The 14,532-nt window shown below is 35.6% G+C and overlaps 2 protein-coding genes across 3 annotated transcripts; one reads left to right on the plus strand and one right to left on the minus strand.

Annotated features, from left to right (window-relative positions):
- The first annotated feature begins 1,881 nt into the window (after positions 1-1,881).
- Positions 1,882-3,781, plus strand: BORCS7 (BLOC-1 related complex subunit 7). Its single transcript, XM_019054761.2, has 3 exons — positions 1,882-2,207; positions 3,121-3,183; positions 3,432-3,781. The coding sequence occupies exons 1-3, from the start codon at positions 2,070-2,072 to the stop codon at positions 3,546-3,548; spliced, it is 318 nt and encodes a 105-aa protein (XP_018910306.1). The 5' UTR covers positions 1,882-2,069; the 3' UTR covers positions 3,549-3,781.
- Positions 3,782-4,436: 655 nt separating this feature from the next.
- On the minus strand, positions 4,437-13,775 carry Eogt (EGF-domain O-GlcNAc transferase). 2 transcript variants are annotated; one of them, XM_019054760.2, is made up of 10 exons: positions 13,636-13,775; positions 13,151-13,416; positions 11,742-11,948; positions 10,699-10,847; positions 10,039-10,202; positions 9,092-9,363; positions 8,028-8,228; positions 7,150-7,283; positions 6,187-6,289; positions 4,437-4,634 (listed from the first exon to the last, which is right to left on the minus strand). In XM_019054760.2, exons 2-10 carry the CDS (start codon positions 13,343-13,345, stop codon positions 4,482-4,484), a joined length of 1,578 nt encoding a protein of 525 aa, XP_018910305.2. In that variant the 5' UTR covers positions 13,346-13,416; positions 13,636-13,775; the 3' UTR covers positions 4,437-4,481. The 2 variants fall into 2 exon arrangements, with proteins under 2 accessions (XP_018910305.2, XP_018910304.2); XM_019054759.2 differs by having other exon boundaries at positions 9,092-9,366.
- Between the last annotated feature and the right edge of the window lie 757 nt (positions 13,776-14,532).

Consider the following 14,532-nt stretch of genomic DNA (forward strand, 5'->3'; position numbering starts at 1 on the left):
CCCCGGCTCTCGCAGTTGCTCATTAAACGATACGTCGATAGCCAAAGTGCAAAACCACGTATCTCCGTTTGCAACGTTGCAGACTTCTTGTCGTACTTCATTTTAGTTTGGGAGGGTAGTCAGCGTAATTTCTTGAAAACTGCCTGAATTTTTCATCTCTATTCGCAGAATATTCTGTCAAATTTCAGGCAGTAATTTCGACTTGTCTGTGTCTCTCCTCGGAAAATGAAAAAAAAAACCCCGGAAATTTTGAAATATTTAAAAGATGACTGGTTTCGCACTTTGGTCGTCGGTATAATGCACCTATGCGTGTGCTCACCAAATTTTTTCGAAAAAGTACGAATGTTTTAGAAAACGCACGAATGTTTTTCTTTGGACAGAAAATTTTATTCTCGATCTTATTCCGAAAGTTCTGAGACTTCAGGAAAGGTGCTCTCAACTTTTTCTACCAATTAACTTTTTCATTGGACGGAACTTGACGATGTTATGAACACATGAACATTCATCAATGGACACCCTCTGGCATTTTACGGTGGTATTTTTTGCCTATCTACTAATTTGAAGGCGTTGCGATTGAATTTGCCTTGCATATGATAGCGGCTATGAATTGGTTAATTCTTAATGCAGTAAATAAACTGAGATCACAATTATGAACAATAAAACACAATTCGGCATTTGGGTTTTTCCCAATTTTAATAAAATACTCTAATGTATCGCATCATACATTTGATTTAAAATGGAAGGAGGGGGAGGGGAGCCGGCAAAAAATCTCTGCAATTTTTGGGTTCCCCAGAACGGTTTTATATTGAAGGCAATATCTTGCTCCATCTACTCCCTTGAAACATGAGAGTTTTGATAATTTGGTGCCAGCACTCAGCTCCAACTGGATGTATTAATGTAAATTGATTTGATTTACAAGGAGCAATTCATGGGAAAACCTACCCATGAGTTGAAGGGATGAATTGGATTTTAGGATTTCAGCTTTGAATTTAATGCTTATGTACTGTCCTAAATTGAAGCCTGAATAGTAAAAAACATAATTCAACCTGGTAAAGATATGTTTTTTTCCCCCTGAAGATTGCGATGGATAGCCTTGTTTCAATTAATGTAGCTCAAAGCGAGAATTACAGCGAGCAAAAAAGTTTCAAAACTTCCTTTAAAAAGTAGACCCTGTTCGCATCGAATGTGCTAGGGGAGTAGGTGTCGATTAGGTCATGAAAAAAACCCAGTCTGACCTACGTATCACTTTTTAATTTCATTTTTCTTTTTAAATTTATCCTTCATTTATTTATTTTTTTATTCACCTATTTTCCCAGAGTAATTGATATTAATTCGTCTTCGTTGCAATGAACAAATAAAGCAATAGCTATAAAGGACTTTGAAATTTTACAAGGAGAATAAAAGCTAACAGAGGGACTGATATTATCCTTGATAGGTGTAAACTCAAATTTTCATGAAAGACGGATGAAATAGCAGCAGGAGTGACCTGACTTAACTGACTTATTAATTCATTCATTCAATAAAAATAATTCTTTGACGAAGAGGGGATAAGACATGAAAAGATGAAAGGAAAAGAAAATAATAATATATAAATAATTAAATAGCTAAGTAAACCGGGCGTAATACCCCGGACTTCCATCTTAACTCTTCTATTACTTTGATGATTTCAGTTAAGTAACGTTTTAAAATGGAGTAAGATCTAAATTACAAGCATCTTTATCCTTCAAAAAGAGGAATAGTTCTGTTGCTCCGCAATGTATGTATAGTTGTATAACTGCAAATTGAAGGCGTTTTCAAATGTCGGATCAATACATCTCAATCAAAATACGACATACCGCGCGCCATCTATTAGCGTGAATGTTGAACTACGCTTATCAACTTATTTTCGCTTTGTTTACAAACATTTCAGTCCACAGTGATAAAAAATTTAGAACACACAATCATTTTCTTGTTCTTGTAGCATGAAGTCCATCAATATAGCTTTGCCAGTCAATCTAAAGACTTTCATAAGTTAGTTTTTTTAAGAACAGCCTCCTCTTGTTATTTCCTGTTTACTTATAAGTGGTGGAATGGCTTCTGCTTCGAGCACCAGTGCAAGATCTCTGTTTGCTGAGTCAAAATCTCGTTTAGCTGCCAAAATTGAAATAAATTTGTGCAATATAGCCTCTGTTTCTAGACATATTCTAAAAGGTTCAAGATCAAGTGATGTAAGTATCGAATTCTAAAGTCACATTCTAGCAGCTTATATTGCATATTCTTTAGCACAGCTGTTCGGCTGGGATTAGGATTGGTTTCACAGGCACTAGCCGCTCTAATAACTCAGTGAGCACTCCCAATTATCAGATTCAAAGTGCTTTTCTACGTAAGATGGAGTTTTGACTAAAATGAAAAAACATGCGCAGAAGGTTGACTTGAGGTTTACAGGTCTGTCGTCAGAGCGACCCCGAGAGCGAATGATTTGACAAAACCTTGACTGCACGCAACTTATTAGTCAAGTCCTTAACATCAGCAGCGAGCAACTTCTGCAAAGAGGGGTTGGTCCCATGCCTTTATAGAGAAAATTCATATGGGCCCAATTCACATGGTTTGATTACTCGTCAAACTTCTCCTCCGACTCTATCAAATAAAAATTGCCCCTATTTGAATTACTTCCACAGTGCAAATTTTCATCTAACAGGTAAAGTTGGAAGAAAAGTTGTCAAATGTTGGACCGTTTGAATTGGGTTTAAGGAATTGACCAAGATCTCTTTGGCGGAAAACCCTCAAAAGGTGACAGGGGCATCTTGATCATCGGACACGTATTTGGGCCTGAGAGGTGGGAAAAGCCTTACCCAAAGGCTACTTGTGCAATGTATAATGTCTCTTTGCACCTGAAGAAACTAATTTGAATGCAAGTCAATGATTCGAATTTGATTATCAAATAGGAGGCTTCTTCATGAGGAAGAAATAGTGGCAATACCTATAAAGGTTACCTACTTAGAATGTAAAATACCAATGAAATGTACGATTCTGTAGCGTTAGCCATGTATTTTTCTGAATATCTAATAAATAAATAAAAAAAAATCAATGTTTGATTAACTACTTTCATTCAATACTAGGTTCTGTCCTTCTTTTTTCTAGATTTTGATGGGCTCTGCAAAATCATTTGCTGCAATGGATGGTTCAATTGACGCAATAGAATCAGTAAGTAATGATTTACATTACAAATTCATTTTGTATCCATGTTTGCTGTGGTTCAGAAAAATTGCCTTAAGCTTTCAAGAGATCATTTTAGTTGTTGCTAATTAGACTCTTTAATGCTACTTTATATCACTTGTCCCAAAGAAAATACGAGGTTTTGAAAACAAAGTTACAAGCATGAAATATTGGCTTCAAGTACATTGAAAGTTGCTGATCTTTCTAATGTGTTATAACTTTTTATTGTTGTCTAGAATCTGCACAAGCTGCAAGGTATTGAATCTAACCTGAGAAATCAACATCAAGCCATTGAAAATTCTCTCCATTACGTTGAAGAGGTCAAGGAACAAGTGAGAGCGATGCAACGGTGAAACCAAGTCATGGAATACTTATGTTTTTTGTCACTTAGAATTTTTATAAATTATGGGAATTTAAAAAGGTCTACTATTATGTTGCAATTACTGGTTCGTTAATTCTATTTATTGTTTGTTCGTTTGTAAAATATTATTATTGAAACCCAGTTCCTGCTATGTCAAGGCATGTGATTATAGTAATTAAGTGTGAATATTTGCCTGAATAAATTTAAGTTAATGCCTTCCTTTAAGATTGTTTTTACTCAGTTCTTTGGTTCCTCTTATCAGATTTTAAGAATAAGCACACATCCGAGCCTAGTCTCCAGTGAAAGTGATTTCTTCTATAATAGACGCAAAGTTTTGAGGTTTCAAGCCAAAGATACAAGCTATTCAACTTCAGCTTCAGTGTTGGGTTAGTGACACTCAGGAGCGATGTGTCCTATTTGATATTATCTTGTAAAACGAATGAGATCTAACATCCTTATGATGTGGCTATTGCAAGTTGTTGCCTTCATTAAAACTTAGACAAATATTTGTCATAATTTCCTTTCGGAAATTTATTTGAGAATTCGTCCAAAGTTTTTCTATTTTTCTCAGCAACTCTTGAAGCAATTTTGCAACCACTCACAACCATTCTACAAGTAGAGAGATGAAGGTGCACAAGCAGGCTTTCATGATTTGTTCAAAAATCTGAAACAACTTGTAGCTTGTAAATTGGACTTTACTGCAAGTTAACTTGGCCTGAAATCGTTGCCTCATGAATAGGGCATACAAGAAACTGGGGTTCAAATAGCTTCAAAAATTCCTGAGGATAGAAACAAAATTGAAAGCGAATAAATTCTTCCAACAAATTGAAAGCGATATAAACGGAGAAGAAGCTTTAAAGGAAATGACTGTAAACTACAATTAAAAAAGTAAAAAATTTATCACAGATTCAATTAACCTAATTTGTTACAACTCGTCATGATTAGTTGAAGTTATTTTTTGGAATTCTTTGTTGTTAATCACAGATTTGGCACAAATGTTAACTAGTTTGATGAATTCGGGTACATCAAATTCATAATTTGTGAATTTTGCATGAGCTCCGCCATCTGGATGGTGACCCTGAAACATTCAATTTCAGATAAATGAACAACGAACCCTGGTCACTGTTGAAAAAATACTTAAAATAGGAAACTATGTATTCTGTCATTTTCTTCCTTTATTTGTTCCCTCCTTAGTTCCTTGAAATGCTGCAAGGTTCCATTACAAGGTGATGACAAAAGGCAAAAACTAGTTGTTTGCCATCATAATCACGAGGGTAATCAACTTAATCTTGTGAGACTTAAAATATTTGAGAGGGTTGCGAAGCCAAAAGGTTTACTTCCTCTCTTACAAAATGGAGCTATTGGTCATACTTCTGCGATGTTTGGCATCATAAGTACACACAATGTCAATTTGCTGATTGGGCAAAGTATGTAGATCTACAAAGCACAACTCTGCAAATAGACGAAACTAGCTCAAAATTCCGATTTTCGGATGATTATGAGCTGCTCCTAGATCGATCGGAAGGAATGAGGAAGAATCAAATAAAAACTTGATCTTGATGAAGTTGACTGAGGACTGAAGAGAATTTGAATCTGATCAGAGACAGTGCTTAGGATGGTTCACCTTGTTGGTAGTATTTTCAGAGCTTAAAATTCAAAACCCACCTTTATTTATTTCTTTTTTAACTTGAGATGTCAAAATAAGAAATGGCATTATTCTTTCCAAGAACGACGACTTACTCCTTTAAATTGTTTCAAATTCCTTGTTGAGACAATGGGCCTGTTGCATGCAGCCAAATAAATTTACATTCTCTTCACGAGTAAAGTCGAACGAAAGTCGTCAAAAATCCATTCCTTAGCGCGCACTTTACGTAGTTTGTAACACGCTTTTTCAAGTTTCCCAGGTCAGCAGCGCAATTTTTCTCAGTCACCGCCAACCAGGTTTGCACAGGCAGAGGAGTAAGAAAAACAGACCTGAGTAAACAAACGACTTCACTGAATTTTTCTATTGGATGATTTCAACCGTTTTCAAGCGTTTTGTTCCTCTGTATTTCTTTATTTTGCAAAAACAAAAGCTCGGAATCAATTAAAATCTTACGCAAAGAGAGTTTATAACAGTTCGTCAGATTGTTTGTTTATTTAGATTAGGTGTGTCCCTGGGCAAACCTGACTGTCGGCCACCAGGAAAAACTGCCCGCATACGCAGTAAATTTGAAATAGTATGTTTCAAACTATGCAGATTGTCCCCTAATGAGTGAAATTCAGACTTTTTTGATGTGCCAAACGTGATTTTTGACCGACTTTACCTTCTAGAGTATATTCAGTTGGCTGTATCATTTACAACAGACCCATTACACATCTAACTGAAAAAAATATTTAGAAATGTCACAACAACTTTTTCGTGTTTCACCAAAGTTAAATTCAGTTGAGACAAGTGTTCCGATTTCATTCCCTGACCTACTGATAAAAATTGGTATGTGTACAAGGATATGGAAGAGAATTCACTCATTAGAAATATCACACATCAGAATGTCTTTTACAACCGTTAGAAGAAAAGTTAAATTTCCATTTGATTATAGCCCCCCCTCAGAGCTTTGGAATTGAAAATGAAAACAGAAATGTAATCTCACCTGATCCTGAGGTTTTAATTTCTTAACATCTTGCCAAGTCAGATAAAAAAGACCTCTGAGCCTGGCTAGATCAAGGTAACAGCGATCATCTTCACAATTATACCTGCAAAGAACATAAAATGCTGAGGATTATCAGAGTACCTTACTTTACTTCATAATGGAGATGTTAAATGTGTGAGGAACTTGCGATTTGACTGTTGATTCTTATGTAAAAGTTTGCAAGAAACATGATGGTGCCACTGGTTTTCTCTGAAATTGACTCCCAAGCTCAAAAAAGCTCTCAAGTTGAGACCAAAATGGAGGGGATATCCCAAGTACTCCTGAGAAAGAACTGAAAACACGGCATCACTGCTAATGTATTTGCTCCCTATCTTTGCATGGAGAGTTCGTCTTGATGTAGAGGTAGACTCTCAGGATAGCGTGGGATATCCCCTCCATTTTGGCGTCAACTCCAGAGCTTTTTTTGAGCTAGGGAGTTGATTTCAGAGAAAACCAGTGGCACCATCGTTTTTCTTGCGAACTTTTACATAAGAATCAACAGTCAAATCGCAAATTCCTCACACATGCAACATCTCCATTTGAAGTGTCCTCTTCGCCTAGAAAATATTTTGAGTTATTTCCCCAAAAATAGACATGATAGAACCGCTCCATCACTGTACTGAGCTCAATAAACTATTTTTACTAACTTCAAATGCTCTTTCAATAATTTTATTGCAAAGCGAACAGATGATTTACACAGATTCAAAGGAAAATCGTTGTTTGTGTATAGCAATATGGACGAGATGAGTTTTGATAAAAAAGTTCTTTGTTCTTATTACAATTTCTTTGTTGTTGTAGTGTCAACAGTTATCTATCAAAAATGAAAAAGAGGACATAGTCTTGGACTAAAGAATAACTGAGCAACCGTGAAGGATCTGATGATTTCATGATAGAGGAGGAAGAAGTCAAAAACTAAAAACTTACAGTTCAAAAACTGCCGCCCAATCTGGTAGGAAGAGGAGATGTGTTAGACCGGCTCCATGCATTCCTATGAGAACATCTGAGTTGCGGATGACTTCTAATTGCGTTTTAAAGTCCGTTAAATGGGTGAACACAACCTGGAGAAAATAAAGAGCAAATTATATACATATACAAAATAGATCTTCTGAAGCATTAAATATCAATAAATAATTTTAGAAAGTTTATTTAATGTATGAAAAAAATTAAATTCAACTATATTGAAAATTCCCCATAAAAAATATTGAAGGAAGTGTGCCTTTCATGGCAACATTAACTTGATCTATATTTTGGTGATTCTATTTTCTTCAACATGAAGTGAATTATAAATTATTGAAAATGTTGCATCATTACTTTGCAGAATATGCATCATTATGACAAAAAAAGGCATTAATTGTTTTACATCCTGTCACAGCAAAATGTCACAAAGAGAGAACTACACATAGAAAAGAAAGCTTTCAAGGCCTGCTCCTCTATGAAAACAGGTATGATCCACTGTACGTTTTTTCCCAGAAAAATTTCAAAATCTTTGAAACCTTAGACTTGCTGTTTAAGTCTTTGCGTCAAGATTTAGAAATGATTGGGATCAAATAGACTCTGTGCAAATCGCTTTCAACTCATTGAAAATATCGATTAAATGGATGTTATTTTTGAGTTGCTGAGGTTACTATTTTTCATTATCATGTTCCTAAATATTCAACATCCAAGTCTTATTTTTTAGATCTTTAGGTCTTATTCTTGGATATGAAGTTTAAGTAGATGCTTGTGTATGACTTAAAGATTAACAAATTGACTAGTTTTGGTCTTAACAATAAGGAAATGAGAATTTCTTGCTATGTACTTACTTTTTGGACAAAATAGCGAGGATTCTTCCGCAGAGAACTAAGGAGAGCATCTTCATTTAAAACTTTACGGTATGTAGTTTCCCTTGACAGAAATGCTATTCTCACTTGATTATTTTTGCGAGGATGGAAAGGGATTTGCAGACGATGTAAGATGTGTTGGGAAAATGCCTTAAAAAGACCACTCTTTTCACAGCCATACATCTGAAAGACCACAATCAAATCAATCTTTAAACAATGAAAATGGTAAACTATCACTATAATTTTAAAAAGGAGCTATCCTGAGATGTAAAAATTTATACTGAATGACTGATCAAACAAAACCTGAGAATTTAAAGGTATAGTAACCTGTTTGAATGGAATAAGATAATTTACCAACTGGTTTAATTGCGCATCTTTAAATTTTAATTATTATGTTGGTTCTTGCAGCATTTCAGTCATAAATATATTTTTGGATGATAGTTTTTCTTCATACATATGATGTTGACCTATTTAACCGTATGGTAGTTATTCATCGACTAAATTGTCCACTTATTCTCCTGTTTGAAGAACCAATAACTAAAGTCAAATGAATGCTAATAGGTACAAGAATGAAACCAAAAATATTATTGACCTTGTCCCGTTAGCTGATGCGGCAAATTTTTAGAATGGGTAGATTGTTTTTTTCTGTTTTGGAATCATCTGTTTGATTTTAAGTGAAAGTAAAATTATGAATTTGAATGTTTCTTTCTGTTACCACTCATTGAAAGGTACATTTAAGATCAGTGAAAATTTTGAGGACATATGATCACATGTTCATATTTACTAAATGGAAGCAGATTTATCTCAGTAAAATTATCTCCAAAGTTCAACTGCGATTTTCTCAAAATCACATTTCATTTTTTTTAAATTTTTGAGTGATCTCCATGCCAAATGAAGCCGAACCATCCCTCATAGGTAGTGATGAAAGTTTCTAATTTTTTTAAATTTTTTACAACTAGTCCCTTTTTCCTGATTTCATCACATTATATTGACTACAATTGAAAAATCAACAAAAATACATGAGATAAATGCCTTCTAATACTTACAAGAGGAGTATTATAATACAACCCAAAAATCATTCTGGGTAGTAGCGGGAACACAATATTGCGAAAACATACAGTTTTTCCTTTGAACGTTTTCAGATTCCAAATAGGGTATCGAGTGAATGCATCCCAAGTTGGGGAGAAAACAGAATGATACTGGTAAGATTCCCAAATGAGAACATGTAGCTCATTAGAGAACATACTAGGGTGCGAGGCATTCACGTGCTGAGAGGCATATAGGTTGAAAAAATCACAGAAATGATGATACATGTTGACTGCTGGAAAAAATCAGAAAATTCTATTAAAGAGAGATAAGGGGGTAGAAGATTTCAAGGATATCATATAGGATTCAAGGGCTAATATTGCTAGAACATAATGGGAAATAATATTGAAAGTCAGACTAACTAGAGACAACACTACCATGCTAAGGAAGGACGCCGTAAGAACCTTCAAGAGTTGCAAAATTTCATCAGATATAACATGTATTTTTGGATAAAGTTTTGTATATTTATCCTTGAAATTTGCAGATATTTTAAATGCAACTGTGAAGAAAATTGTCTGAAAAATTTGAAGGAAGATATTCAAAATTTTTACAGTGAATTCGGTTTTTATTGAAAGAAATATAGCAATGTTTGAAGGCTCATAAGGTGTTCTTTCTTAGTGCGGCAGAGCACCGCAGGGCCTTTGCAGCTGAAAGTCATGTTTGAAACTTGTTTAGGTCCCTTCCTCTATGATTCTTTATAACAATTGGAGGGCACATTGGCATAAATAAAAAACTAATGGTTCATCATCTATTGGCTGATATTATCAAAATGATCCAAATTGGAAGGGGAGTGATTGGGCTCTCCCTTTAAGATCTGAAACTAGTTCCTCTGGAGACTTTACTGATCAGTTTCACGTAAAAATTAGTCGGTGATGATTGAACCGTCAGGTTGAGAAACAAAACTTACTGGCATCTATTTTCATGACAACAGTTGGCTTATCAATAACTATATCACAGTGTTTGCTTTCAATCGGTGGCTGGGAGAGACTGGTGAAGAACCGTAACTCAGGTGCCCAAGACTGTAAGGGGCTCACATGTTGAACCTCCTCCTTCAATTCTTTTTCATGCAATCTAAAAAGATATAAAAGTAAAATCCATATAAACTACAGTTTCAAGACACTTCACCACAATTTCACAACAAATGACACACAGAATCTGTGCAAAGATAAAAAATCACACGAGTGATGAGCTTTTCTTGGGGAGGCTTAAACTTACTATGGATAAATTCTTATATTATACTCTTAAAAATATTCATATATACAAATACATTCTGATAGTTTTTACACTCAAAATTTACGCATGACAACTTGATTTTTGCGAATAGGTTATTCACGAAGTAAAAAGTAAACAAACAAAACACTATCCCTTCAATGTAAAAACGCAAATGCAGCATTTAGGCCCAAAGAAAATTTTTAAGCCATCTTTATGACTGACTCGTTGGAAAAATAAAGACATGAATAAAGCTTGGATTCCTTCATTTTTTAATAAACAGATGGTGGGATTAAAATTTATTGGCTTATAACTTGACATTGGGAAAAAATTTAGGAATTTTGTGTTTGATACCAACCTGCAGTGTCCACCTATCTGTCCTTCGTGTAAAACATCCATCTTGTACCGAATTGGTTCGTCACGGTTGGCTAAATGCGTGAAATTCATCATAATGTTTCTTCCGCGACAGAATCGTAAGTATGAGGAACACTCAAGAGACGAATCGGTCTGAAAAGTAAACGAAACATATTATTGATGTGCTTTGTGTAGATAGGTATGCTTGAATTTATTCCAATTTTGATAAGAACACGATCAATAATAAATTTGATATTCCTCCACTTCTAATTAGGTATGGATTTGAATTCTTCAGATTAAGAACTTTTCTCAAGGCTTTTTCTAAGTCTTCTTTAATTTTATTTTTTAAAACCACACACTCAAAATTAAATATTCTTGACATATCTTAAGTTCTAGGAGTGGAAGTATTTTGATTTTTACAATAGGTAGTAACATAAATGCTTCGTAGGAAGTTTGGAGGCTAGAATTTGGATCTCCACTTGGTCACCAGTATGAATTTCATTAGCTTTTAAAGGGGGGGGGGGATAAGTTGGGGGACTTTGTAAAGGGGATTTTGATGCGAAATGAGTTCATTGCAGTACAACTAATGATGGCATTTTCAACCAAAAACATTATAAAAATTTAATTGAAAATTAACAGTTTGTAAAAAATAAATTGTTCATGTTTATTTTTCTGATGAAAGCAATTGAATGGTATGATTGAAGAAGGGCATAAGTGCTGCAAGATCCTTTTAGAATTTATGCTGCTCATGCGGTGAGTCATGATATTGCTGGAAAAACATGAGACTAGCAGCCTCTTCAGCGAAAGTATTCGTCCAATAACCATTGAATCAACACTAGATTATAATTCATTTGCGCTTTTATAACATTTTTATTTCTTAAATGTTTATTTTTATTGTCTATAATTACTGTCTATAATTTCTCTATTCTCAAATGGTTGGTAAGTGCTGGTTACAATATCTGTTTATCTGAAAAAGGCAGGGATAAAACTGTTCTTACTTGACCCAATGGAGGTTGAAAAGTAGGAAATGAGAATTTATGATGGTACCTGCTTGGATGCATCACACAAGACCTTCATTTCTTTTCGCTGCTCTTTAACATAACCAAAATCACCTTGGTTATAAAAAGATTCTATTTGTTCTTCTTTGGATTTGACCCAGCCTTTATGACTCCCTTTACAGACAGGAGTTGAAAACTGCTGATCTTTGACACAGGTGTCTTCGTAGCCCCAACATAGTTGCTTACCGACTGCATCCTAAAAATGTTAGAAAAAGAGAACGTAAGAGCAATTTAACAGAAGTAAAAGCTGAAATTAAAATTTAACAATATAAAATCCTCGAAGGAAACATAACCCTCCTCAGTGCTGAGATAGCGAATTTAAGACGAAGATAAAATAGGGCGGTGAAAGCAGGAGAACAGCCAAAGATAGGAGATCTTTTTCATTTCCAAACAAGTCACTCTGTAATTCTTAAAAGAGACCTTCAGGAGCGCACAAATTGGCACTAGTAACCTTGGTCACACTATCAATATTTTCAAGAATATCTCACAAGTCATGCGATTGGAATAAACAATTGGCCCGCTAAATATTTATAAAGATGGACATTTGGGTGACTTCGAGATGTTAATGAAAATATTGATAGGTAATACATGGTGTGATCAAAGCTGATAGCTTTTTACCTCCTGAAAAACGTTTTTAGAGAATGTTTCAAAAGAGAGAAGTCATGGTGCTTTGAAGTCCTTCAATTGAAAGCTCTCTGCTTCACAGTGAATAACGCTTTGAAAAATTTGATAGGATGCCTGATAAAACTTTCTGATTTTCCTGACTGTCCTGGAACAGAGTTTGCTTTATACTTTTCTGTAGAATGTGAAATTACAGGAATACAATCTTATGCGTTTAATTTTGATCTCATGTTAAAGAGGCCTATTTCTTCGAAGTCTTTTAAAACTAACAAGGGGAACTTCCTTGGCTGCCGCCTCCGTTCGGCTGAAAACATTTATATGAACTCTTCAGATGAATCCATTAGGACTGGGTTTTGTTGTTCTTTTCAATTTGCCTTGGAAACACCCCTAAAAAATTCCAAAAAGCTTTCTTTTGAGCGCACACTGACGGTGCAGACTTGGGAAGTTTCCCTAGTAAGGTACGAGTCAGTAAAGGTTGTCAATCAAACTTTAAAATTCGAAGGTTGTGAGGGAGGCTAAAATCAGCGCTCCGATCGAAATTTCTAAGATTGACTCTCCTGAGTAAGATGGTCTAATAACCCCAGCAATTCTTAGGGGCGCATTACCTCTTTTATGTTCTTCAGATGTGCTATTGAAAGCATGCTTTCCTGCTATGAACTTGAGCAAATCACAAGACAATAAGAGTTTGTTTCAACTGCTCTATAAATATCAAAATGTACGACATCTGATCTGAATAAATAATCATTGCTGATGTGCAAAAGTATGAGATAAATATACCTTGAACGGACATGAGTCACTTGTTGAGCAAAGTTCAGCCACCTTCGGAAACTGATGTAAATAATAAGGCACATGCTCTGGGCTAAGATTCAAGGTGGTAAAGTCGAAGCCAGTGAGGTCTTCTGCAGTTCCTTCTGATGTTATGAATACCAGAAGTAAGTACAGGTATAGATTATCAGGATTATGTTTCATCATCTAACATTTGATGTGGTTGTTCCTTTGAAGACAGGTTGCGATCCATCAAAGATTCTTTGGTTTACGTTAGTCTGAAAAATGTAAAAAGATTGTTTTTATAGAAAGATACATACAAATATCATCTGAAAATGATGGTGAGTAAAAAGAAGTCGAAAATTGCTCGACAATTTATATTTTCGCAATGCTAAGCCAGTTACTTGAAAGTGAACTGAAGTCAGAATTACATGCCGTCCAAGTAGGATTATATAGATAAATTGAAGGGAGAGAAACAAATTAAGGAAAAACTTTACCTCAAATGCAAACTAAAACATATAATTGAACACACACAACTTAGAAACGATAAAAAAATAAACAGAATAATTCACAGGTGACATGGGCGATTGTTTACATCATTTTTTGGAGGTTAGGTTCTAGCCGGAAGCGGTCAAAAAAAAAGTTCACTTCTTTGAACCAATCAGCGCTCGAGAACGAAATTGGCGCCCGCGGGAATTAGGAACTTTTCAAATATGCCACGGAATATTTAAATTTGCGCGTCCGTCTTAGGTGAGCGCTGCTCAATGTATGGGGGTTATTATAAAAGTACTGAACCCCCCCCCCCCACCCCGCCAAAAAGCTTTCCTCCATTTCTGAAGTTAAAGACACCTGATCGCCCGTTGATGAAGGCGCAGAGATGCGACTATTCGTGCTTGATGGATGTCCGTATTGCATCTGTAAATTTGAAGGCGCGATGATGCGTGCATGGATTCTTCAGAGCTGCGTTCTAGCCAATGAGGTGTCGCTCCTTTTCGGGAGAAAAGTTAATAATCGAAGCCGGATTACGTCTCTTCTGTCTTCGGGTGTAATGCTCAAGTGGTCATTGAAGCACCACTACGAATGAGACAAACGGAGCCAACACAACATGGAAATAGAGCATGGGAAAGAATGCGCATTGATGACGGCGCAGAGATACAACTATTCGTACTTGATGGATGTCCATGTCGCATCCGCAAAATTGAAGGCGCGATGGCGCGTGGCGTAAACTGAGAACTCGCAATGCGGCGCTCTATGCTGCCAATGAGGTGTCGCTCCTTTTCGGGAGAAAATTTAATGAACGGAGCCGGATTACGTCTCCTCTGTCTTCGGGTGTAATGCTCAAGTGGTTATCGAAGCACCACTACGAATGAGACAAACGGAGCCAACACAACATG

The sequence above is a fragment of the Bemisia tabaci genome, chromosome 4, assembly GCF_918797505.1.
Source record: "Bemisia tabaci chromosome 4, PGI_BMITA_v3".
NCBI lineage: Eukaryota > Metazoa > Arthropoda > Insecta > Hemiptera > Aleyrodidae > Bemisia > Bemisia tabaci.